The sequence below is a fragment of the Pristis pectinata genome, chromosome 13 (assembly GCF_009764475.1).
Source record: "Pristis pectinata isolate sPriPec2 chromosome 13, sPriPec2.1.pri, whole genome shotgun sequence".
Taxonomy (NCBI): domain Eukaryota; kingdom Metazoa; phylum Chordata; class Chondrichthyes; order Rhinopristiformes; family Pristidae; genus Pristis; species Pristis pectinata.
The window spans coordinates 37,573,135-37,601,085 of record NC_067417.1 but is presented as its reverse complement, the minus strand read 5'-3'; the positions used below and the strand labels follow the sequence as shown (position 1 = coordinate 37,601,085).

The window sequence follows — 27,951 nt, the reverse complement described above, 5'->3', positions numbered from 1 at the left end:
GTCCATTGCTTACTTTTCAAACTATTTATTTTTGGACAAATGGATTACAGACATCAGTCATGAGAGGCAGTGATGGGAAGAAAGACAATTAGCCAATGGTGACAATTGGTGCAATGGTCCAGATGGAGAAAAATACATTGCAGGTGAGAAACAATGTTAAAAATACAGCTACAAAATCCCTTCACAAAAGTGTCTTTTAATTTTATTTAAAAACACTAAATGTAAATGTAGAAACTTGAAAAAACACATAGGCATGCATTGACCCAAGTTTACAAAAAACTTGCAGTGGAACTCCTGCCAAAAAGCTATAAAAAGCATTATTTAAAAACAAAATAGCACTATGCATCTTGTAAGGCATACGCTTTGACAATTATCTCAATATAATATGCTGGCTTCACAGTTGATTGTTGAAATTTTCAAATCTGTGAGGGGGGAAAGATAAATTAAAATATTATCACTATTGCACACCACAGTAGTCCATTACTTCACAAAAATCTTTAACTGAAAGGAATAAACCAGTTAGTTCCACTAGGTTGTTCTGTCATTCAATAAAATTACAGCTGATCTATACAGGAAGTCCCCAGGTTACGAACGAGTTCTGTTTTTGAGACTGTTCGTAACCTGATTTTGTATGTAACTCAGAACAGTGTCCGCGTGTGTGCACTTGGCCCAGGGATCGCAGCCGCGCATGCGCACTTGGCCCGGGGATCACAGCCGCACAGGGCCCCAGCCGCACATACGCACTTGGCCTGGGGTTGCCCGGCCACAAATGCGCACTTGGCCTGGGGTTGGGCCAAAGAAGGTGTACCACCACCATGGTAGGATCGGAGGCTGGGCCTGCTTATGAACTGAAGGTCGTTAAGACCACGAAGGTCGGTTTGTATGTATGGGCGTTCGTAAGTTGGGGACTTCCTGTAATTTCATTTTCACTCAGCTTTGTCCACTGTTAACAATAATCCATGCTCAGACTTATAATAACAGACCTAGCAACAACTACTGTTTGCTGAGGAGTGTTCACAATTTTTCACTGCTTCTTTTTGAATTGCTTCCTAACTTCACTCCTAAAAGGCCTGGCACCAATTTTTAGAATGTTCTGGGCTGCACCTCCCTCCTTTCTCCAGTCTATGATTCACCAACCAGGAGAAATTGTTTCTCTACAAACCCTATTTGTTCGCCCCAATATTTAAAGAAACTCAAATCAAATTATTCTCCAAAAGGCATCAAAAATTAAATCCACTCTTCCATTTCCATTAACCAATGCCTGACCATATCAGGAACATTCCCTTTGCCCTATCCCTCTCTTTCTCAACCTCTCTGCAACCAAAGTCTTTGACCAAAATGGTTCTCTTTCCACAGAGGCTGCCTGCCCAGCAGGTCAGTACATTTCCTGTTTTTGTTCCAAAAGATATGACAGGGTTGTGTAGTCTTCAATGTGGCCTAAATGAGCAAGCAGCCAGCTCATAGTATGCAGAGATACAGCAGATAACTTGCCCACGTTTCTCCTCTGGTTAGGTAGTTGGGCTAAGAATTGGTTTCCTTTAAATATACTAGATTTGGTGGCAGTCCTAGCTTAACAATGGATGGTTAATAGCACCAACTGTTGCAGGCAATGACCAGCTCCATCAAGAGAGTGAATAATATCTTCTCTTAACATTCAATGGTACTACCTTTGCCAAAATACCTTACTATGCTGGGAACCACCATTGTCCAGAAACTTAACTGGACCAACAACAGAAATACTATGGCTACAGGAACCAGTCAGGAGGTATTCTGTGGTGTCTCAACTCCTGGGCCCAGAGAGCCTTTTCACCATCCATAAGACAGAAGTCAAGTTTAATGAAATATTTGATCTGCAGCTTCAATAGCATTCAAAAACTTAACACTGAGGACAGAGCAGCTTGATGGCTACCCTTTCACCATGATAACTAATGACTCCCACCACCACAGTTTGAACCATGACAAGATGCACTGCAGCTGCTTGCCAAGGATTTTTTTTAAACAGTAGTAACCTCTGAACCTGTGACCTCTACCTAACAGAGCAAGGCAGCAGCTGCAGGATAACACCAGCACCCACAAATTACCTTCTAAGTCTATTTCTCCATATCACTGGATAAAAATCCTAGAACTGCAGTGGTTCCTGAGAGAAACATTAGCACCACCATCACCACATGAAAATTAGGGAATAATCAATGTGCTGATCCAATTAGACCACATTTCTTTAATGTCCCAAAAGAAAAAGTACCAAAACACATGTTCTAAATACCATGCCATGGGCTCTCTCTCGCATATTCAGAGCCACCCCAACAACATTGAGTATGTCCTTGCCATTTCAAAAAGCATGGAATTCCAAATAAATAACATAGTAAGTTTGCCCAAACAGTCCTTACGATCCTCAACAGTTCTGAGAGTCTTAATTGCTATTGCCATATTCCTTTATATCAGTTTTCGTCAAACACTTCCCCAACCCAATATTAAGACATTCTATGCTTCAAATTACTAATACCAGTAGTGCATTCCACACACCATAACAAGAGTTCTCCCACTGTGTAGTCCATCTCTTGCTTTTATTTCTTCTAAACCAATGTCTACCAGTCTAGATAAACTATTCCAAAGAAAATATCAGCTTTTACTTACATTTGCTCATACACTCAGAACTTTTAAACCCCTTTCTAATCACTCAATCTTGCACATTCTAAAAAGGAAAAATCCAGGTGTTAATCCACATTTCTTCATAGCAAGTAGTAACTAAAGGAATCAATTGCCTAAGTATCCTTCTTCCAATGGAATAAGAGTCCATGTTTACAAGTCTCTGAATGACTACCTAAACCATACTCACTCACTTTTATAATATTCAAAGCAAAGTTATGATGAATAATCAGAATTTAGCAATTCAGTAATGATAGTATTTCACACAAATACACCCATGATCTCATGTAATGCAAGTCCAGTAAAGTGTTGGCATTTGCTTTTTTTTTTGGCTTTCTTTCCATATTCAAAAACATGGAAGTATCTTAATCAAAAATATTAAATCTGATGACAGAAAAAATGCGTGAAAAGGCAGAGCTAAAAATAGAGGGACAGAAATTCAAAAATAATCATCCAGGAAATGAGCTAATTGAGCGTAAGAGCAAATAAAATGTTTTTGATAGCTTGTTGGTTGGGCAACAGATGGGGGAGGTTGGTGGGTGGTGTGCTGGATAATGGGCAAGGTTAAACAAAGCCATCATGCTTTTACCCAGCAACATGAGAACTTACATGTGAACATTTGCTGCACAAGTCTAATGATCCAGTTCAGAGATAATGTCACAATGAGTTACTTCGAGCATGAGATAAAAAAATGTTAATTTACATTTTCTAAAATGGCAGATTTTCCTTTCTGACATTTTCACCCCCACTTTTGTCAATTTTTATTTAATAAAAACAATCAAGAGGCAAGCTCAGCAATCATGTTCAGAAATAAAAGTTTCCTATAGGAATTCAAATGCAGCAAGGTAGGTAAAATTGAAGGAAGGATAGACAAGAGTTCTGTCAACACCAGAATTGATTTTATGTCCTTAACATACTTTCTTCATCTCTCTTTTTTTGTACAGACAGGGTCTCAACCAAGGCTATAGTTCCAGAAGTGTCAACAATTTCCAAGCACTTCAGACAGTTTGATTCAGATGACCATCATGGACAAGTCAAATACAGTCCTCATCCAAAAATCCATGTAAAGACAGTTACTTACAGTGGTTATCATAAGATCCAAGGGGTCATTTGGTGAGGCTTTCAGTCTTTGAAGACCATCTTTTAGTTGCTTTCGTATTTCTTCATAATCTGGCTCTTCATCATACTGCAGTGATACCACATGTTGGAGGTATTTCTTCAGTTCATCTATAAATTAAAAATAACTTCTTTAGTAAATATCTTGTGGGAAGAGAAAGAAACAATGCACATCAACATTTATTCAGAAACAAGTTTTACAATTAACTCTCAAGCTCGAAAAATTTCATCACATTTATGACCTAGAGAAACCTACTCAGTGCTCAAATAAATTTTACTTAAAGCAAAGAATTATAATAGATTAGGAAATGATGGAATATAACATTGCGAGGCAAATTTGGGGACTGTTCAGATTATTGAAGTAAAGACAAATTAAGATTAGAGAAAGTCAGAATAAAAAGGGAAAAATTAATTTACATGATGAATTCCTAACAATGTGGCCAAAAGATTTATTTCTTTGGGTAGATTGGTGGGAAGATGAAACTTAACACCAGCATAAATTACTGCATGTGCATAAAGGTGAAAAAAATACAAATCAATGCAATAACTGAATGAATAGGAGCAGAACAAGCCACAAGTCCCCTCATGCCTACTCCACTTGCCAATGAGATCATGGCCAATTTCACCTGGCCTTGAAGACATTAAATAATTTAGCCTCCCAGCTCCCAGGGACAGAGAACATCAATACCAAAGGTTCCTAACCCTTAGAAAAAAATTCCATCTTGTTTACATCAAATGTAGACAATCCCTTATTCAAAATTATACCTCCAAGTTCTATATTCCCTCATGAGGGGAAAACATCCTTTCATGATCTATTTTGCCTAGTCTGACGGAATCTTATCTGTTTCAATAAAATCACCTTTCATTCCCAAAAAAGTATAGGCCCAACCTACATGACATTTCCTGATAAGACAACTTCTTCACCCCAGTAATCAACCTAGATAATCTTCTCTGAACATCTCCAATTAAGTACAACCCTCGTCAGTTGTTTTAAACTTTGGTTAGGACATATTTGGAGTATTGTGTGCTGTTCTGGTTGCCACACCACATTGAAGGACGTGGAGGCTTTGGAGAGGGTTCAGAAGAGGTTCACCAAGATGTTGCTTGGATTGGAGAGAATTAATTATAAGGAGAGGTTGGATAAACTTTGATTGTTTTCCCTGGAGTGTCAGAGGCTGAGGGGTGACCTGATAGGAGTATATAAAATTATGAGGGGGAAAGATGGGGTAGATAGTCAGAGTCTTTTTCCCAGGGTGGAAATGTCAAATAATAGCGAGCATTGGTTTAAAGGTGAGAAGGGCAAAAGTTGCTGTTAGTGGTTGTTTCCTGGAACTTGGTCCGGGGAGGTAGTAGAAACAGATATGATTGGAATGTTTTTGAGCATTCAGACAGACAAATGAACAGGAAGGGAAATAGGGATACAGATTATGTGCAGGCAGATAGGATTAGTTAGATTGGCATCATGGTCAGCACAGACATGGTGGGCCAAAGGGCCTGTTTCTGTGTTCTGTGTTCCTATGTTTTAAATAAGAAGACCGAAACTTATGTAGTACTCTAAGTGCAGTCTCATCAATGAAAGACTTTCCTACTTTTATACACCATCCCTCTTGCAATAAAGGCCCATTCGGCTCACCTACCTATATCCCTTTGCAGACTCTGCATCTTACAATTTGTTTTTCTTCTTGTTAGCAAATTTGGTTATACCGAACACTTGATCCAATATAGATTTTAAGTAGCGAGGCTCCAATGCTGATTCCTGTGGCATCCAAACCATCATAGCTTGCCAACTTGAAAATTACATATTTATCCCCACTCTTGCTTTCTACTACTCAGCCAATCCTCTATTCACGGCAATATATTACCCTCCAAAACCATGATTCCTTGCCTTGAGCAGTAACCTGATGTGATACCTTATCAAATGCCTTATGGAACTCCAAGTGCACCACATCTACTGGCTCCACTTTATTCAACCTGTACAATTACATCCAAAAAAAGAACTCAAATTTGTCAAAGATGATTACTTTTTCATAAACCTACACAAGCACCATGACTTTATTAAGATTTTCCAAATATCTTGCTTCAACTTTCTCCAAATTGGATTCCAGTATTTTTCCCAATGACAGACATTGGGTTAACTAGTCTATGGTTTTGCTGCTCTCTCGAATAGGGCAAGAGCTAAGGCTTTCCAATCCACTATGATCTTCACGGAATCAAGTAGTTTCGGAAGATGACATCCACCATCTCTGCAGCCACTTCTTTTAAGACCCTAGGAAGCAGACCACAAATTCTCTATAGACTGAGCTAAAATAACTACCAAATTGTAAACAGATTCCTAATTCTCACACAGGCATGATAGCCAATATTCTCGGTTGAGTAGTAATCAACAAAGGCAAAACTTTTTCTACTCTGCAACAGTACAACTTCAAAAATAACTCATTGCTGTAAATGAAGTCTCGAGTCACTGTGCAATTTCATGCCATTCTTTTTGCAAGGGCATGCAATGTGAAATCCGCTGATGAAGTAAAAAGGCACAAGGCCTTTTTTATATTGGGAATTAGTCTAAACCATCATGATAGATCAGAAAGACATTAGTATCTTGACCTTAATTTTTAATTTCTTGAGAAGCATTCTTATGGGTTATATCCCAATTAAATCTCCATTTTCTGGTTTGAATGCTTTTAAATTCACAAAATTAGGACCAATACTAATTAGTCATCTGCAAAAGGAGAAGCTTATATGTAGAACAGACCGAACTGAATACAATACGGAGGTGAAAATCTTAGAATTACAAACCAAACTGATGACACAAAAAAGTCATAATGGATAGGTGAGCCAAAAAGCCTTACTTATTTGTAGTTAACTTGCAATTATGTGGACATTTAGGGAAATGTCCATATTAAAAGGCAGCATTCAGCTCAAGACATGCTTTTGATGCTACCTTAAATCTGCAACCATCACCAATGGGTGGAGTTGCAGCTTCAACTCAAACAGCAGCAAATTATTTTTCTTAGCACAGATGGGCCAGAGCCTCCATCTCCTCTTCAAAGTGATGAATTTCACCAAGTGCATTTTATTCAGAATTCAATTCAACATAATAATAATCAATAATGGTGAGAATTACTGTACTCAGTGAAAATACTAATATGGACTCTAGCAAACTGCTATTTATTTTGGTTAAAGAATGCCTTTAATTTTATTTCCAGCTCGAAGGTGTAAAATACTTAACATTGTTATTTGCAGGAAAGGGGGAAAGGTGCATTTAGACTTGGGCATTTTATCACTTCATGAATCAACCTCATAAGACAAGGAGGCTGAAGCTGCAATGAGGTGTACTCTTCCCTTCCCCAAATACAGAATTCATTGCTATTTGGCAATTTTTACTCAGTATTGTGTTCAAAAAAAGAATATTTAAGTACTAAGCCCTATTGATCAATTTTGTAATTGTGTGACTGATAGAAAATCAAATGTAATCATTCAGAGATCAAGCTCTTATTTATAATCTTCTCTTGAAAGGGGGAACTGAGCAATATGATGATCAGAAGCACATACTTCCTCAGTTACAGTGTTTTGCGGTTGATAAACAAACAAACCTGCATTCAATAGATCGGAATAGCATTTTATAAAATGAGCTAAATCTGTATATCATGTCCTTCCTAAGAATTAGTTCGACATTGATACAAGTGTCTATAACACTTACTTTCCCTGTTCAATGGGATTTTGACACTCCAGTAAACATTCAAAGATAAGTTTGACCCAATGGAAGTTACTATGATCCAAAAGGTAACTTATTGTATATGGCACATTAAAATGATACTAAGACACAAAAATATTCCTTTTACTATTGTAAGGGAAGGAAAATGAAAGTGAAATGTAAGACTTTGAGATCTCACCCACATTCACACTTACTTCAATCATAAGATAATCTAAAAGAGTAGCTTGAACAGATTCACTCTTCGTGGTTTTCTTCTTATAACTTTAGCCACTCTTAGCAAATTCCACAATACAACTAAAATTAGGCAAATCCTAACTGTGGGTTTGTTATATGGGAACAGATTATTGCTTAATAACCACATTGCTGCAGCAGCTTCATTAGATTTTTTCTAAATGAGCCCAAGAGACACAGACACAAGGACAACTGAAGCTTGCACAAGCTTTTCTTCAATTTATAGTACAATCTTCACAGCTATTGTACAAAAGGTAAACAAAAACTGCTTTAAAATTAGTGACTAGCCTTCTATTTTACCACAATTCCAACCCTCCCCATCCTTGTGAAATTTGTTAGGCAGGGAAATCTCAGGTTGACAAGCACACAAGCAGAAAATGTCAGTTAGTAACGATGGTTGATCTTTGAATATTCCAACCCTCCCTATGGACACTGTCCCCACTCCCCACACGACATTCCTGTAAAAAAAAGAATGCAAGACAACACGTTGCTTCACTTGCTTAGATCACACACAGCCATGACTAAATAATAATTCCCATTCAAAAATTTCTTAAACTTATCTTACTTGGAATTTTTCTTTTCCCAAAACAAGACTTCAGAAGACCTGGTAGATCTGCCTTGTATCTAGTGAATAAACATGGTAAACAATTGTTAGTTTATAAATCTTAATGATAGAAAATATTTCCTGTTTATCACACTTAAGATATCATATATATTTCATCAATATGCAAAAGCAAATGTAACATGTAATTTGGTGATTTAATTCTAGAGAGATAGCAATGATAGGCTTTTATATGTTCTCCCCCAATAAATATGGTAGGGAAGCTGGTGGAGAGGATACTTAGGGATAGGATTTATGCGCATTTGGAAAGGTATAGCCTGCTTAGGGACAGTCAATATAGCGTTGTGCGGGGCAGGTCATGCCTTACAAACGATTGAGTTTTTTGAGGTGGTGACAAAGGTGCTTGATGAGGGTAAGGCAGTGAATGTTCTCTATATGGGCTTTAGCAAGGCATTTGATAAGGTCCCCCGTGGTAGGTTGATTCAGAAGATAAAGATGCATGGGATCCAGGGTGAATTGCAAGTTTGGATTCGGAACTGACTTGCCCAAAGAAGACAGAAAGTAGGGGTGGAAGGCTGTTATTCTGGCTGGAGGTCTGTAACCAGTGGTCTTCTGCTAGGACCTCTTGTTTGTGATAATACATCAATGACTTGGATGAAAATGTAGGTGGGTAAATTAGCAAGTTTGTGGATGACACCAAGACTGGTGGAGTTGTGGACAGTGTAAAGGACTATCAAAGAATACAGCAGGACATAGATCAGTTACAGATATAGACAGAGAAGTGGCAGATAGAGTTTAATCCGGGCAAGTGTGAAGGGTTGCACTTTGGGAGGTCATATGAAGGTAGAAAGTATACAGTAAATGGTAGGCCCCTTAATAGCATTGAAGTACAGAGGGATCTTGGAGTCCAAGTCCATAATTCACTGAAAGTGGCTACATAAGTGGATAAGATGGTAGAGGTAGCATATGCCATGCTTGCCTTCATTGATAGGGGTGTTGAGTACAAGAGTAAGGAAGTAATGCTGTAGCTATATAAAACTTCAGTCAGACCACACTTAGAGTATTGTGTGCAGTTCTGGTTGCCCCATTATAGGAAGGATGTGGAGACTGTGGGGGAGGGTGCAGAAGAGGTTGACCAGGATGCTTCCTGAATTAGAGGGTATGAGCCATAAGGTTGGACAAACTTGGGTTGTTCTCCCTCGAGCTTCAGAGGCTGAGCGGAGACCTGATAGAGGTTTTTAAAATTGAGAGGCATAAATAGGGTAGACAGTCAGAACCTTACCACCCCCCCCCAGAGTAGAAATGTCAGATAGCAGAGGACATGGGGGGTGGAGGGGGAGAAAGAGTTTAAAGGCAATGTGAGGGGCAAGTTGTTTTTTTTGACAACGCAGAGAGTGGTAGGTGCCTGGAATGGGTTACCAGGGGTAGTAGTGGAAGCAGGCAGTTTGGTGGAGTTTAAGAGGCTTTTAGATAGACACATGAATATGAAGGGAATGGAGGGATATGGATAATACACAGGAAGAGGACATCTAGTATAAGTTGGCATCAAGATCGGTAAACATCATGGGCTGTATGGCTTGTCCAGTGCTGTACTGTTCTATCTACCTATCTATATCATAATTCTGAACTACACCCTGAACCACAATTAACCTTCAAGTCAAAGTTATTTATTTGAATGTTAATTATACTTTGCAGCCTTAAAAGAGACATATTCCTACCATTAAGTGGAGGTCCTTAAAAAGCACATCCCTTCTGACAAATACAAAAATCACACGAAAATTTCTAATCCTAATTTCTGAAGAGTTGCACATTATTTCACTTTAATTAAATCTTTCCAAAACCATTCAAAGCCTTTCTATATTAAAATAACCGGGAGAGGAAAATCAATTCTATTTATGCCATATTACACTGTCACTTCTGATGGTCACATGAAATTAAGATATGCCCAGTTTTGGGCATTTGACAAACTACCAGAGAATTCAGTGAACCTTAGGTGTCTGAAAATCCTGCATTCAAAAGATTGAATGCATTAACTTTTAAATATTCTGAGATTGATCACTGAGGTACTTCAGTTTGCAACCCACATACATAAACAAGCCACTGTAGCTCCTTTCCCAAATGCAACAATTTCAATTTTTTTAAAAAAATGGTATTTTGATACTTAAATTAATTTTAAAAGTCATCTTAAATTATATGTATTTAGGTCAAGTCTAACTACGTAAAAACTTACTTCTGTTTTGTTTCCATGACAGAATGGGGGGAGTCAACATTGTTAGACCAAGGCAAGGAACCACACAATGCCTTCAATATACAATAACCCAGGTTTTCAAGGTCACTGCGTCTGGAAGGCCCTACAATACATAAGTGGATCTGTTTAGTTTCTTTGTCAATTCTACACAGTACAATGTTTTCATTATCTTTATCAAACAATGATGGAATCACCTCTCTCTCTCAAATTTGCATGACATGTTAAATGCTTGAACCTAAAGATGTGTTAATGCCATGGTATAGGCTGCACAGCGAACAAAGACTCCTTTCGTTTTACAGTTTTCCCCACCATGGTTGCATTACACATACCTACATTTCCAACATAAATTGTTTGTGTAATTAACCCTTTATATCACCAGGACAACAAAAGATTCTGTGTATACAAGTTCACAATTTACCACCTGTTGCATACACAAGGCAAGTGCCATAGAGAACCTGTTTTGCAGAGCATCGTTACAGAGATTTCCCACTATGCGATTGGACACAAGGTGGTGGAAACCATTTAATCTTGATAGCACCCCAGTTAATATGATATTGAAACACATCCAAAAATTCACACCCATATTTTTCAGTAAGGACTTTGATGAATACAATTTCCTGGTTCATATTCCTGGAATGCTTGCAAATTTTTGACCATTATATACTTAACCAAAGAGATTGTGTGTTTTACACAAAAAAAATTGGGCAACAAAACCAAGGTTCTGTCCATCTTGTGATTGTGAGAATTTCACTGTCAATTAGAGCAATGTGCATCATAGTTAATCTGTAGAACTGCTGAAATTTGCCTGTATTCCAAAAGCACGAACCAAGAGATCACATTTGTAGAAAACATCACAAAAGGTGTATGAATGACAGTAAACACAACTTATACAATTGCACGAATTTATGGTTGAAACCCACCAGTATTCCTGGTAAAGCTATGGTATTGCCACAGCTCAACTCAAAAACAAGTGTAAGCAGCATCCACTGTTACTCTGCACCCACATCCCACAGTCTTTGTCGCCCCCAATATGTCCCCTTAAAGAAAAACATTTACAAGTGCTGGTACAGCTGGTGAAATGAAACTCAAGAGAGGAAAGAAAATGGCAACTTTAATGTAGAAAGTCAAGTTATTGGACAAACTAAGGAGTGAGATGACTGTCGTAGCCACTGAACGTGTGTTTGGAATGAATAAATCTGAAGTTTACCTATATTCTCATCAACATAATATTTGCAGCTTTCAGGAATTGCAGCCTTTCCTAGAAATATCGCTGCAATAGTTAAGGGTTTACTGTTGGAAATTAATACAGAGCATAAACGAATGGCTCACAACACAGCATCTTACCAGCTCCTTTGTGTGCATCCACACTGATCAGCTCCACAGTGCCCTCATGTGGTGTTCTGCTCCCTTCTTTATATTCGACATGCTTACCATCAGGGCAGTACCTGAATGCAAAGGAGTAACCAGCTAGGTACACCTGAAAAGAAAATACATGAAAGTTTGTGCTACAGTGGATCCAGCTGTTAATTACCAAATGATTTAAGATAACTGTAAAATTACAAAACATTATAGTTGCCAACTGGATACAATATATGCAATAGCATTTCCATCATGCCATCTCAGCAATATGCCTTGCTTTATTAGAGTGAAAGGGAACTGTATTGAAATCAACAAAGCATTTTTAATATTGCTTGAAAAGGCTCACATAAAACTTCTACCATTTATTTATTTCCTGTCAGTTTTTATTTTCTCCACCTTATTCCTCCCCCCTCCCCACCCCCACAGCAATTTCTGGTCCACAAATTATCTTCCAGTACTTGGGTATATTCTGGATCTTAGCTCCATCAAATTAGTGTTTATTTTGGAGAGTCTGTGACTCAACCAAAATTCAAAAATCAGAAAATTGACACAATTTCCATCTATAAATAACCTGTTCCATAAATAAATGGCAGTTCCTACTTTCCTTTGTTATAGTTCATTGTTAGGAATGAATCAATTTTGTTGTTGACAATTCTCGGCACCTCCCAGTTGTAAATAATGGACGGCATTCCTATTAATAGACCATTTCCCAGGAAACTGGGCATGTATGTTTTTCTTCTGATCTCTGCCAAAATACCAATGATCAGTTTGCACACCAATTGGCAAAGAGAATGAATGTTCCTGCATGAAACCATTCTCTATCAATTTTGTAAAGGCAGATGTTTTGATTGATTGATCCAAAATAGGTGATTCATGTAAAGAGCACTTCATGCTGAATGGAGACATGAGACTGGAACCTGGAGCAACAAACAAGATGCTGGAGGAACTCAGTAGGTCAGGCAGCAGCTATGGAGGGAAACAGACAGCGAAGTTTCTGGTCGAGACCCTTCATCTGGACTGAAAGATAGAGGGGAGATAGCCAGTATAAAGAGGTGACGTGGATCCAGGTGAGGAGGGGTGATGACAATGAATGGACTTCATGGTGAATATCATGGGTGCAAGCACCAAGAGAGATTATGATGCTGGAGGAACTCAGCAGGCCAGACAGCATCCGTGGAGAAAAGCAGGCGGTCTGCTCTGCTTTTCCCTCCTATATACTGGGCTTCCTCTTTTCCTATCTTCAATCCTGAAGAAGGGTCCTGACCTGAAATGTTGACTGCCTGCTTTTCTCCACTGATGCTGCCTGGCCTGCTGAGTTCCTCCAGCATCATTGTGTTTTTCATCTAGGTTCCAGCATCTGCAGTCCTTTCTTTATCCCAAGAGAGACTATTTCATTTGTTTTGGATCAACTATACTTGGTTGTTTGACCTCTTCAGCTAGGTGTTTAAAATCCTGCAGCAAAATAGTCCATGCAATTCATCATTACTATTGATCCAAATAGCACTTCAAATTCCTTTTGAAGCAGCTGTTTCTTATTACAGTTTTGGCAGTGAGACTAATTTAGGATACAGGATATCAGTAAATCTTACAATGAAAATTGAACCCTGTCCTTTTCAACCACTTTTCAAAAAAACTAAGAAAGAATGAGGACAATTTGCAGTTTTCCCCAGCTCTACTGCTGATACAATTATTGCTGCAAACAATTATCTTAGCAGAGTCTAAAGATCAAACCTTAAAACTTCTGTGCTTTATATGGGCCAATTGCTCACTGTTAAAACACTACTGAGCCAAAGAGAACCACCATTAATTTTCTATAGAATTAATTTTCTATAGGCCAAGCATGAAAGCCAGTATTAACTTGCCTTTTAAGCTTAATCATTCTGTACAGTGAAATGTTACCTACCTGTTCTAGATCATTTGGGTTCACATAAATATTTTCTGCCTTGATGTCTGCATGTACATATTCATTTGCATGAATGTATTCAAGTACATCAATCTGGTAGAAGACAAGAAATATATTGGTTAAAAACTATAACACCAAGTCTAATCTAGGGACATAAGTTTAAGAAAGACTCACAATTTTATAAGCCAGCTGAAATACTGCTTTTTCAGATAAAGGCTTCTTATTTTTCTCAATAATTGATTGAAGACTGTGACCCAAGTTTGGCAATACTAGAAACCTAAAGCAAAACATGTAAAACAATTTAGATTAACATCCAAGTAATTTTAATAAAACAATAGGTACATTGTTGAAAATATTGTACAAAGTGACTGAAGCATCATAAAGACATGTTAGTCTTTATTACATGCTGCAGAAATTTCAGACAGTGAAGGAATACATGTTTGGATATTAGGTGGTGGTGTTTCTTCAAAATGAACTTGTACAGATTGCAAACAAGTTTTATGGTAATTTTCCTGAAAGGTTAACTGTGATGGCCTCCAAGTAAAACTGGTGATTTAATAAAGCATAAATAAAGTTACTTCTCTTTTAGCACACCACACATAACCTCTCTTTTATTTTCCCTCCTGCTTGATTCTCACTCACTGCACTTTGTAGTTTTCCTGGCAAGAGAACAGGCTGGAAGACTAGATTGATAGTGTCAGCCAATGCACTGATCTTTAGATATTCACTGAACTTCCTTAGAACCTCCATCTTGGGCCAGGTTTTGGGCCATGTCTTTTAGTCATCCTTCTTTGGCTCAGCAACTACTAAATTGAAATGTTTTTTTTCTTCTACACCAGAGACCATAGTAAATTCATGCTGGTATTGAGATGTAAACGTGTATAGATCCATTATAATGGCACAGGAAAATGTGGAAACACCAACGAAAATTTGAGTACCCTAACTCCTCCTACTTAATGCAGATGAATGAATCTTGCTTTTTTGGTGTAAGTTTGGTGACAGCCGTCAAGAACCTGGTGAAAATAGTGCCAGCTGAGAGTGGGGATGGGGGGGGGGCAAACAAAAATTGCAGTGAATATATGCATTCAAAAACTCAAGAGAAACAAAGGACTGCAGATGCTGGAATCTAGATGAAAAAGCAACAAGATGCTGGAGGAATAGTGGTCAGACAGCATCTGTGGAGAAAAACAGATGGTCAACATTTCAGCTCAGGACCCTTCTTTATTTGTTCATCTCAATTCAATGATTAAATAAAACAACTATCAGAATCAAGATATGGATCCACAGGAAGCATTGACTACCCTGAACATTTCAGCCAAGCCAGAGTCAGGTTTTATCACTGCGGTATTTAGCTAGGAAAGAGGAAAATACTTCTAATTTTGAGAATCTCTGGATTATTTATCCTTATTTATGCATAAAGAAACCCTCATTACTTTGAATCTGTTCCCCTACTTAGCCCAGGAACAAGAAACCAAGTGTGTTACACTCAACCCTTACTTTGGCTGAGATCAGATAATATAGCACTAAAGCACATTAGAAACTTACTGATTTGTATTGGCTGTATTAAAATTCTTTATTACTACAAGTTTAGACTGGTAGCTGAAAAATGAACTATAAGCTGGGAACCCACCTCCTGGCTATTTTTGAACATTTTGAGAGCATTGACTAAGTGCACCCACTATACAACTTCAGAGGTTCTGTAATAGATATCCAGGAAGTTCAATAAATGTCAGTGCTTTAAAAATCTAGTTTTGCATCACCCATAAACCATACTGCATCTCATACCAAGACCAATTAGTGGCCTTGGTTTGATTCAGTTATGCTGACACATCTGTGGACTGGTTTTGACATACAGATAATAATTTAACTGCACCCTAAAGTCCATTAAACAATATTTCCCAGGATGTTTTACATGACCTGAAAGCACAGCCGCCAAAGGCTAAGTTATTACATTTGTGGATAGTCAAGCAGCCAAATTGGAAACTGAAATATTTGAGGGCAGCAGGGATGGCAAAAATTAGAGGCAAGGGGTAGGCTATGAAGTGATTTGTAAACAAGGGTGAGAATCTTCAAGCGAAAATGCTGGTTAACAAGAGGCCAATATAGGTCAGCAAGGTGAAAGATGACTGGGATTTTCTGTGATTGTGATAACTCTGATGACCAAGTGTAGAAGATGAAGGCTAATCAGGAGTGTACTGGAAAAGTCAACCATAGAGGTAACAAAAGACATGATGCCTAGATGGTAGGATTAAGGCTTTATTTTTGTGGAGGAATGATGACAGTACATATGTAGGAAAAGAGACAATACACGAAGGGCAAGTACCACGAATTATGATGGAAGACTAGAGGGGAAATCTAGCAAATAGTTTAGCAGGAAGAGAGTCATGGGAATAGGAAAATAAGGCAAGAGGAGCTGGGAAGAAACTAGAGAACAGGCAAATTCTACAGGTCTGGCCCAGTGCTATGGAAACAGTTGAGGTAGCTGACACTGTAGCCTCAATATCATTGATGGCAACCCAAGAGTTTCTCTCATTGATGTTGATGAGAGTGGAGGATGCAGGGGAGAGGGGTTTAAGAAGGTGACCTGTGGTGGAAACAAGGGGGAATGCTGTACGGGGTGAAAAAAGCCAGGGTCAGAGAACCTTGGGCGAGAGTTGCAGAAACATTTTGGCAGATGAAGGCCAAAGTTGAAATTCTGAATATGAGACACAAGTAATTTGGGAGTGTGTTGATTTGGGACTAAAAGATTGGGATAGGACAAGGAACTTAGATAGAGAGCAATAGATGGAAGTGATCGGAGATGGCCTTATGATTGAGGAGGCCACGTGAAGTGGCAATGTCATGAGGGGCAGCATAAATACAAGTACACATGCAAGAACTATTAGAGGATGAGGGAAAAGTACATGAGGAATAGGTCGCTAATACTCCTAAATTAGGAAAACAAAATAAATTAACAAAACTAAATGCTACCAATCAATTTTTATTGCTATTAGATGCTCATTTGAGTATTTGATTGATTACACCCATCTTCTGAGACAGTGTTCAAGGAAGACAAATTACTGTCCTGCTTTTCCTACTGCACCTACCTGTAAGTACTTTCATGGAATCCAAAGCCAATACATGTAGGAATTCCCAGAAATGTCATCACACGAGACTTCATCCATTTGTCAACTGCCGAAACAAAACCAGCACATATACAAACTGAAGTGCTTTTTAAGAAAAGTGGTTTTCATGAATGTAAATAAGTTGGCAGTGAATTGCTCAAACAAGTTGACAAACTCAATAAATGCAGGAATTTTGTTAATTAACAAACCACATCTGCAAAAAACTGATCCTTCTGGTTTATGACAGGACATTAAGACAGTTAACTGGGCCCTCAAGTACCTCATCACTCAGAGTCAAAACAAAGGAACCTCTAAATTAGATGATTTAAGTGTCTTTCCTTAAGGACTGGATGGAAATGCAGACTCCTAACAAGTAGTTTGCCAGTGTAATTGAGAAAGAAAGTTAAAAATACATAGAGATGATAACATAGAAAACCTACAGCACAATTCAGGCCCTTTGGTCCACAAAGCTGTGCCGAACATGTCCCTACCCTAGAAATTACTAGGCTTACCCATAGCCCTCTATTTTTCTCAGCTCCATGTACCTATCCAACAATCTCTTAAAAGACCCTATCCTATCCGCCTCCACCACCGTTGCCGGCAGCCCATTCCACGCACTCACCACTCTCTGAGTAAAAACCTTACCCCTGACATCTCCTCTATACCTACTCCCCAGCACCTTAAACCTATGTCCTCTTGTGGCCACCATTTCAGCCCTGGGGGAAAAGCCTCTGACGATCCACCTGATCAATGCCTCTCATCATCCCGTTCATGATCCAGTAAAGTCAACAAGTCTTTAGATGGCCAGGGTTGCAAAATGATGATGGATAACTCTATTAAGTTTTGCTCAATTACTGTCAAGCACAAGGGAAATCTGGGATCATTTTAGAGATTAGTAAATGAGGTAGAGTCCACAAAGTTAGACACACATAGCTTATAGAAAGGCTGGGCAATGATGAACCTTTTACCAATCTATTCTTACGAAAACCTTCATATAATTAACTACCAATTACAGACTCGATCAAACTCGTTTTTTGTTTTATTGACATCCCAGTATATGCTGTTTACCTTTAATTGGCTTTGCAGCACGCTGGAGAAAATTTTGTTCATTAAAAATTCGACCATCCTTTGCATCCTGGAAGCATATTTACACGCACAGCACCATCAGTATTAAGGATTATGAGAACAAATTCCATCTCCAGAAACTTGGCAGATTACAACTTACCACTTTAACCATGTAGTTGCATTGTGAGGAGCCAGTCACTTGCTGTGCTGAAACAGTAAAAACAAAACTCAGTAATCAACAAAATTTTTTACATGGTCGTAGCAATAACTCTAGGCTTCAAATCAATCCTCAGTATCATGAGTCACTGGAAAAACTTCATTTATGTAAATCCGTTAATATTGTAAAACACTCCAAAGCACTTCATAGGAGTATCAGGTGAGATCGCACTTTAAGTATTGTGTGCAGTTCTGGTCGCCGAGCGATAGGAAGGATGTCATTTGGCTGGAAAGGGTGCAGGAAAGATTCACAAGAATGTTACTGGGACTGGAGGGCTCGAGTTATAAGGAGATACTGGATAGGCTGTGGCTTTTTTCCCTGGAGTGTAGGAAGCTGAGGGGTGACCTTATAGAGGTATAAAAAAAATCATGAGGGGCATTGACAAGGTGAATGGTCATAGTTTACTCCCCAGTGTAGTGGTGTCTAAAACTAGAGGGCATAGGTTTAAGGTGAAAAGGGAAAGACTTAAAAGAGGACCTGATGGGGTATGTGGAATGAGCTGCCAGATGAAGTAGTTGAGGCAGGTACAACTACAACCTTGAAAAGGCATTTATATAGGTATGTGGATAGGAAAAGTTTAGATGGATATGGGCCGAATGCAGACAAATGGGACAAGCTCAGGTAGGCACTTAGTCAGCATGGATGAGTTGAGCTGAAGGGCCTGCTTCTGTGCTGTATAATCATATGGCATATGAAAATAAGTCAAAGGAAATATCTGGGTAAGTGATCAAAAACTTAGTCAACGAGTTACATTTTGCAAAGCATCTTTGAAGAGGATACAAAGATTTGGGAAGAAAATTCCAGATCTTAGATATTTTAGCAATTGTGGATACAGCTGCTAACAGGACAAATATGGAAACAGATGCATAAAACACCAGAATTAGAAGTAATGGAGAAATTTCAGAGGGTTGTGTGCTTCACATGGTCATAGAAATTAAACAGCAATCCCATGGAGGAATTTCATCTTAGGCAATGCTGAACTGGTAGTTAATTGAACATGGGGTGATGAATGTATGGAACGTTGTCCAACTCAGGATGTAGGCAGCAGACCTTTGGGTGAACTGAACTTTATGGAGGATAGATTACGAGGGGGTCAGCCAAGAAAGTACAGAATTAGTTGTCAGAGGTAGGAAAGTTTGAATGAGGATTTCAGTGCCAGATGGAACAAGACAGGGATGGACATAGGCATCATTACAAAGATAGAAGCAGGCTATGGAGAGATTAGAACAGGGATTGCTATTTTATGTCCTCTATACATTCTGTACTTCTGAAGGGCCTCACTTGTTTACAGAACTCTATACCTGCCATATACTTCCTTTATTTGCTTTATCAAACCCTCATTACTCCTTGACTTCTAGGGTTTCCTGGACTTGCCTTCCTTACTTTTCACCTTTACAGGAACACATTGGCCCTGAACTCTCATTATTTCAATTTTGAAAGACTCCCCCTTGTCAGATGGATATTTAACTGCAAGTAGCTGCTCCTAGTCTACATTTCCCACGTCCCACCTCACGATATTGTAAATAAAAATGGCCTTCTCCCAATTCAGTGCCTTAATTTCTGGACCAGCCTCATGTCTTTTGATAACTACCTTGAAACTTAAGGGCTATAATCACTATTCCCAAAATGCAGATACTTCAACTACTTGACTAGCTTTATTCCCCAAGATTAGGCCAAGTGTTTCCCAGAATCTACGAGAGGGCTTCAATATAAGTATTTAAGTTTTATATAAAATATAGTACTTTTCCAAATTAATAGTTCTGTTTCAACAATCAAAAGGCCTGCCTTTGTCACGTCATCACTTCAGGCATCAACGTTAACAATTTGATTACTTTTAAGTTAAAGTGTGTGCCAATTATTCTAGCAGAATGTATTGTACTCTGAATCATGTGGCAAAATACCTGAATAGAGCAACCCAAATTCAGTTTCATGCTGAGAAAGAAGACTGATAAGTTCCCATTTTTTATTGTTCTGATCAGTCAGGATTTCGTTTTCTGCAAGCGGTTCCAATGGATTATTCTTTTGCCGTTTTCCTTTTGGACTTTTCAAAACTAAAAGAAAAAGAAATTGTTTCCATGCTGTATGACTCTAAATTTGTTCCAGGTAAGACCTAGTTCATTTTTACTGATGCGCACAAACACAAAATGAGCTAATCTTAAGTACTTTTGTTATGAAGAAAATGTACATCATGGCATCATTTGGGAACAGCCAGTAAATCTCAAATGGCGATCCAGTAAATCTCAACACATATGCGGAAATAAAAATCGTTAAGTTCATATTCTACGTCATAGATTGAAAATCCAACTTTGTTAAATTGTCACTGCTTGGTTAGAAACACAATAGGCTCTCAGATCAATGTGCAAAATATTCCACACTTATAATTTCTATGCTTATTAATTTCTAATACAATGATCCTATGATTATATTAAAAACTAGAATGTCATTCTTCTAGGAAATGCATTCATTCCAGAAGAAGCCCAACCAGCAACACAAAGACATCTTTTAAGAAGTTTATTTTTTCAGTATAGGTTGCAACATCAAAATTCCTGGTAGTGTATTTGTTTGCCTTACTCATTTAGTAAAGAGTATTACGCAAAACATCTTCAAGCAAACAGTTCGAAGCTTAATCCGAGCTATTAAAACTCAGTAGTATATACAGCATCACTTTATTGGTTAAACATATGATCTTCCATGGCAAGAACTTACCGAGTGATGACTTTATGGGGGATCTCTGAGAGCTCGGTTCACTTTCTCGTTTTCTCTTGGGAGAAGCTAGTTCTCTTTTGGGAGAGATTATTTTCACAGGGGAGCACTTTATTTTGGGTGCTTTTGGACTGGGCTCAGTTTGAACTGAAATACAATATAAGAGCAAGCTTTTAAAGACCAGGCCATCATGCTTCAAAGTAAATCACCTGTAAGGCTGCTACTTCAGAACTCTGGCAGCCAAGAACTCAATTAGTTGAGAGTGGAAACTTCCAATCACAAAATCACTTGTAGGAGTGCTAAATAAAATTTCAACACTTGCTACTGCTTAACCATGTGTTCGGAGAATTTTCCAGGAAAATTTTTAAAGTAATGAATGGCTATTTATTTTGGATTGGGGGGGGGGGGAGGGTGGGGAAGAAAGGAGTGAAGGTGGCATCTATGATGCCATCCAAATGTCCCTTAATTGAAGCCAGCAACAAACTTGCACTTATTAAGCCCATTTAAAGTAGCCATTTGTGATGGCAGAAGCTGGGTGATGCTTCCGCCCAAATGCAAGGGGAGGCCATATTTGAAGGCTTGGTTAAAGAAGATCAAATATAAAAATTTAGGGCAACTGTGAGACGTCACTGCAATGTGCTGGGGAAGTTCAAAGTAACCATGAAGTATCAAAAGAAGAAAGAGTATGTTACAATTGTTGCAATAATAGTTACAATACTATATTGAAGCAAGGATGGAATCAACATGAAAGACTGCAGACAAGTCAGGAACACAAAGTAAAAGATGAAGGGAGAATAGCAATAGGTGTCAGAAGCAATGCAAAAAAAAGTAATACAATGGGACAGTGGTGTCTAAGCAAGCAGCATGGACAGGAATTGTAGGCAATTCCTTATCTTACTCACAGATGAGAAAAAATGGGGAAACAAAAAAAAATCTTGATAAAAATACATGCAAAAAGTTATACTGTGGATATTTTTCCCTCATGTACAAGAGTCCTCCCCAGGTTACGAAATGCCTGACTTATGGACACCCTGTACATATGAACGATGGTTTGGGAGACCGGCAGGATGGAGGCTGCAGGCATCTTCTGTTGGGTGGGAGCGGGGCGTTTCTCTGTGCCCTTTCTCCTCCTCCCCCCCCCCCCCAGCACACCCCATCCCCCACCGAGCTACAACAATCAGGGGGCTGGGTCAAGCTGTCAAGCTGAGCAGAGCTGGGAGCACTGAGCAGACTCACTCACTGAGTCAGCTCACTCTCCCAACACAGCTGTTTCTGTTCATTTCCAACTTACAAACAGTCCTCAGGAATTGAACCCCGTTGTAATCAGATGACTGCCTGTAGTACACAGTGAAACTTGATATCCTACTGATCTCAAATAATCAACCTTTCTGCCTTTAGATGGACGAACAATGAGGCTCGGGAGAAATGGACTATAAACAAACCTGAAGATGCTGTGGAATGGGCGGAAACAGGCTGCAATTCCTCCTCTTTTTCTCCTTTGGGTATCTTGAAACCACATGATGGACAAAAGTTGAAAGTAGCTTCTAAATTCTGGCCACAATCTGGACAATACTTAAAAATCATTCTGAAAAATTCAAAGGCACAACAGATGGAATTGATTGAAATATTATGATGCAGTAACATCAGGCCTAGCGTACAACATTGTTTCTCTCAAAACAAACTGATGTGCAGTGCTCTTAGTTTTAATTTTATTTTGTACCATTTCTCATGTTTTCACTAATCCTTTATTATCTAATGATTTCACTTTGAGTCTGGCATTAACACAATTCAAAAATCACAATGCTTGACAAGATTCTGGTTCATTCTAATCAGATTCAACCCTCAAAAGTTGCCTAATATCAAAATCAAACCATGTCTGTGCCAGTCAAAACGAGCCACATAACCTAATACCATCTAGTGGCACTTGATTCATCGCCCTGTGGGTTACATCTCCTGAAGGAAAAGATGAGGGATTCTGCCTCTCCCACCCCATCAGGAAGCAGGTTCCAGACATCTGCCATCCTTTGGGTGAAAAATCTTTTGCTCATCTCCCCTCTATTTCTTCTACCAGTTACTTTAAATTTAGGTCCCCTGGTTTTTGATCCCTCTGTTGAAGACCCCTCTTCACTTGATACACCTCAGTTCAGTCTCCTCTCCACCTCCTATGTTCCAAAGAAAACAATGTTTCTTCTTAACTAAAGCCTTCCAGTTTTGCCAAAGTCCTCAGAAACCTCTTTTGTGCCTCTCCAACGCAATCCCATCTTTCCTGCAAGGTAACACACATAACAAAACACAACACTCAAGAAGTGGCCAAATAAGCATCGCACATAATTTTAACAGAAAACTTCCTGCTCTTGTATTCTATTCCTTGGCCAGCAAAAAAATGCATTCCGTATACCTTCTTAATCAGCTTATCCACTTGTCCTGCTACCCTTAAGAACACATGGACACACTCTCCAAGCCCCTCCTGTTCCACCATGCCTCTCAATACCCTTCCACTTATATATTCTCTTGTCACCCACTCCCAACTTCAATTCTCTGGATTAAATTCCATTTGCCATTTTTCTGCCCAAATGATCAGACCATCTATATCTAGGTCAACCATACAGCCAGTTTTTGAACATTTGCAAACTCTTTTATCTCACCCCTGCATTAGAACAGTGCAGCACAGGTACAGACCCTTCACCCCACAATGATTAGTTTAAAATAATTTCAAAAGGCAAAGAACCAAAAACTTGTAAAAATTGTTATACATAGGTGCACAATTTTGTTCCCAGTAGATTTTTTAGCCATTTGTCACCTTAATATTTTAAGCAACACTAATGTCCATTAAGTTCAATATCCAACATATGCAAGAATTGGCCCATCTTATACCAGAGTTACAAAGAAAAAACATGCAACAAGGAGTTTGGAGATAACTTAAAGAACATTGAAGCTTTGAAGGGTGGAAAGGGTGTACCAAAATATTTTAAGAAAATTAAGTTTGGGGCAGAGGATTCTTTTGCTCATTGTGGAAGGTGTATGGGAGGTGTTAATGAAAAACACTGGGGAGGTCCAGATTGGACTAATAATCATAAAAAACATAGGCTGGATGCTGACACCTAGCATTTGTGATAGTTTTGTTTCTTTATTACAGTATGCACATTTGGATAGCTTAAATATCATCACTATTCCTGTTTGGGGCTTCTTGCATTTGCTGTTCATCACCAATACTTGAAATTTAAATGTAGAATCAGATTCCAAAGTGAAATGTAACCAGTGTCACTGTTTCTAACCAGAAACGAAAATTAGAGAAACAAAGAACTACAGATGCTGGAATCTAGACAGAAAACACGATGACGCTGGAGGAACTCAGCAGGCCAGGCAGCATCCATGGAGAAAAGCAGGCGGTCAACGTTTCGCATCAGGACCTTTCTTCAGGACAGAAGATCGGAAAAGGGGAAGCCCAATATATAGGAGGGAAAAGCAGAGCAGTGATAGGTGGACAAAAGGGGGGGGGGGGTGGCGGCAGCGGGATGGGCACAGGGAGGTGATAGGTAAATGCAGGTAAGAGATAGTGATAGGCAGGTGCAGGGGAGGGGAGATCAGATCCACCGGGTGGATGGGTAAAAGGCAAAAAGAGAGAGGAAGAAAAAGGGTTAGGAAAGGGAAGAAGAAACATGTTGGGGGTGGGGGGGTGTTGTGGGGATTATCTAAAGTGGGAGAATTCAATATTCATGCCGTTAGGCTGCAAGGTTCCAAGGCAGAAAACCAGGTGCTGTTCCTCCAGTTCACGCTTGGAATTCTGGCAGTGGAAGAGGCTGAGGACTGACATATCAGTGATAGTGTGGGAGGGGGAGTTGAAGTGACTGGCAACGGGAAGATGCAGATCGCAGTTACAGACAGAGCGCAGGTGTTCTGCGAAATGGTCACCTAGTCTGCATTTGATCTCGCCAATGCAGGGGAGGCCACACTTGGAGCACCGAATGCAGTAGGTGATATCAAGGTAGGTGCAGGAGAATCTCTGTCTCACCTGAAAAGACTGTTTGGGTCCCTGGATGGAGGTGGTGTAGGGGCAGATGTTGCACCTATGGCGGGGGCAGTGCAAAGTTCCCTGGATGGGTGGGGGTAGGGTAGGGAGTGTGGGGGGAGGAGAGAGGGGGTGTGGGGGGGAAGGAGAGAGAGGGGGTGTGGGGGGGAAGGAGAGAGAGGGGGTGTGGGGGGGAAGGAGAGAGAGGGGGTGTGGGGGGGAAGGAGAGAGAGGGGGTGTGGGGGGGAAGGAGAGAGAGGGGGTGTGGGGGGGAGGGGGAGGGGGGGAGGAGGGGTTGGGGGGGGGAAGGAGAGGAGAGAGGGGGGTGGTGGGGGGAAGGAGAGAGAGGGGGTGTGGGGGGGGGAAGGAGAGAGAGGGGGGGAGGGAGGGGGTGTGTGGGGAGGGGGAGGAGGGGGAGGGGGAGGAGGGGGAGGGGGGAGGAGGGGGGAGGGGGGAGGAGGGGGAGGGGGAGGAGGGGGAGGGGGAGGAGGGGGAGGGGGAGGAGGGGGAGGGGGAGGAGGGGTGAGGGGGAGGAGGGGGAGGGGGGGGAGTGGGAGGGGGGGAGGGGGAGGGGGGGGAGGGGGAGGGGGGGGAGGGGGAGGGGGAGGAGGGGGAGGGGGAGGGGAGGAGGGGGGGGGAGGGAGGGGGGGGAGGGGGAGGGGGAGGGGGAGGGAGGGAGGGGAGGAGAGGGGGGAGGGAGGGAGGGACAGAGAGGAGTGAACGACGGAGTCGCGGAGAGAGCGGTCCCTGCGAAAGGCAGAAAGGGGTGGGGAGGGAAGATGTGCTCGGTGGTGGGGGATGGCGGAGAATGATGTGTTGGAAACGAAAATTAACTGGATTAACCGAATTTACTTTTTCAACAAAATATTATGTTTTTTGTTATTGATTTATTGAGCTGGACGAATTTAGTGACATTACTCCCGGATTCCTCCAGGTTGCAGATTGATGACCTAACACGTGAAAATGAAATCATGTGGCAAGGGACGCTGTCACTGCCTCTGCAGGCCTCGCCGGTGCCCGGGCTGCGGGGACACGGCGCACGGGTTTGCGGGTCTGCTGCTCCCCACAGCTGGGCGGAGACGGACAGAGAGGGCAGGGCAGGGACCCCAGGATCCCCGCACCTACCTGACACCGCCGCCTTCCTCGCACTCGCTCGGCTCGGGGGATTGACAGCTGCGTGTCCGAGGCCTACACCGACGCTGCGGCTGGCGCCGGCTCGGCCGCTGGAGGGTGCTGCCCGCCCGCGGTCGCTTCACTCGCTCCAGGGCGGCGGCGGGGGCGCGCACTCCCAAACCACGTGGGGGGGGGGAGCCGCGCGCGCTTACATAGCCGTCCGTGCGCGCGCTCCCGCCACTTCCCGCGCGCCCGTGCACGCGCACTGGGCGCCCCTCTTCCCCACTTCATGCTCAGGGCACCACCGCGACCAAACTCTTCCACCCGGGCGGTGTGTAAGTTTTATTTAGAGGGGGAAAATCATCATTAATCGGAAAGAACCGTAGCCAAGTCGTGGGGATGTACTGTGTCAACAATTCCTCTCCCTCCGCAGATGCTGCTCGACTCGCTGAGTTGTTTCAATAGACTGTTGTTTGCTCCAGATTCCAGCATCTGCAGTCTCTTGTATCTGCAGACGAGGTCTTGACTGGTTTAGCAAAGGAATATATCATTTGCAAGTGGTCCAAGGACCAGGGGGCAGAGAGCTGAGGTTTTTGCCAAAGTGTGCATGGAATATGTAAGGGGAAAAAAAAACTTCAGTTCAAATATTTTAATTTCAAAGGCAATTGGGATATGGAATTCACTGCCTGTGTTACGGACTCAGTGAAAGTCCCTTTAAGATAGAGAGTGTGTGTGTATGTGTGTGGGGCGTGCTTACGTCAATAGAAGATAAAGGACGTAATGACGTAAATTAATTCAGTGATTCATGGGTTAAAACATACAGATGCCTACATTGACGACTTAGTGACTGGGAATGATACATGGGAGGATCACATCTCTGCGTTAGAAAGGTTGTTTGAAAGACTTTTCAAGGCTAACCTTACAGTTAACTTGGCTAAAAGTGAATTTGGCCATGCCACTGTGACGTATCTTGGTTATGTTGTAGGTCAAGGCAAGCAAGCTCCTGTTCAGGCAAAAGTTCAAGCAATATCTGAGTTCCCTATTCCCACAGGTACGAGGACTGTTAGAAGATTTTTGGGAATGGTTGGATATTATCGAAAATTTTGTAAAAATTTTGCTGATATTGCTCTTCCCCTAACTAATCTTCTGAAGAAGGGAGTAAAGTTTGTTTGGACAGATTCTTGTCAAGAAGCATTTAAGAAGCTGAAAGCCATTTTATGCTACCATCCTGTGCTCAGAACACCTGACTTTGAAAAGCCATTTTCATTAGCAGTAGATGCCAGTGATGAAGCTGCAGGAGCTGTGTTGTTGCAGAAGGGTGACCTTGATGATATTGACCATCCTGTAGCTTACTTTTCAAAGAAATTTAATGAGCATCAAAAGAATTATTCCACCATAGAGAAAGAATTACTGTCGCTTGTTTTAGCCTTGCAACATTTCAGTGTATATGTTTGCACCGCTCAGAAATCATTGACTGTGTATACAGATCATAACCCATTGGTGTTTCTGAGCCGAGTCAAAAACAAGAACAGAAGGCTGTTAAACTGGAGTTTAATTTTGCAAGAGTTTGATCTCATGATAACTCACATTAAAGGCAAAGATAATGTGATTGCTGATTGTCTTTCCCGATGTTAAATGGGAAACATGTATCTGTACTAATCTGATAGTCTGTAGTTGTGTAGCATGATAATTATTAACATTACTAACTGTATGCACGGTTAAAATTTTCTTGGGAAAATTTTTTTTTAGGTGGGAGGTGTTACGGACTCAGTGAAAGTCCCTTTAAGATAGAGAGTGTGTGTGTATGTGTGTGTGGGGCGTGCTTACGTCAATAGAAGATAAAGGACGTAATGACGTTGTTGAAGAAGTCAGAAGAAGAAGAAGGAGAGAGAGAGAGAAGGGAGAGAGACACCAGCCTGCTTGTTTTCTCTAAAGAGGGATGAGAAACAATAACTGTGTTTGC

At 40.6% G+C, this 27,951-nt stretch overlaps 2 protein-coding genes across 3 annotated transcripts in view; one reads left to right on the top strand and one right to left on the bottom strand.

The window, feature by feature from the left end:
* Nucleotides 1-26,796, bottom strand: LOC127577280 (inactive serine/threonine-protein kinase VRK3-like). Of its 2 annotated transcripts, XM_052028351.1 has the most exons (15): nt 26,001-26,796; nt 22,309-22,451; nt 20,870-21,013; nt 20,065-20,214; nt 18,107-18,153; nt 17,950-18,016; nt 16,864-16,948; nt 13,952-14,054; nt 13,778-13,870; nt 11,860-11,992; nt 10,498-10,618; nt 8,271-8,329; nt 3,728-3,873; nt 2,635-2,692; nt 12-422 (listed from the first exon to the last, which is right to left on the bottom strand). In XM_052028351.1, the coding sequence occupies exons 2-14, from the start codon at nt 22,448-22,450 to the stop codon at nt 2,678-2,680; spliced, it is 1,305 nt and encodes a 434-aa protein (XP_051884311.1). In that variant the 5' UTR covers nt 22,451; nt 26,001-26,796; the 3' UTR covers nt 12-422; nt 2,635-2,677. The 2 variants fall into 2 exon arrangements, with proteins under 2 accessions (XP_051884312.1, XP_051884311.1); XM_052028352.1 differs by lacking the exon at nt 2,635-2,692 and having other exon boundaries at nt 1-422.
* LOC127577482 (dynein axonemal heavy chain 5-like) overlaps nt 25,847-27,951 on the top strand; it is a 146,682-nt gene continuing 144,577 nt past the window's right edge. Inside the window, 1 exon segment of the mRNA XM_052028706.1 lies at nt 25,847-26,172. Coding sequence (XP_051884666.1) covers nt 25,847-26,172 — 326 coding nt within the window.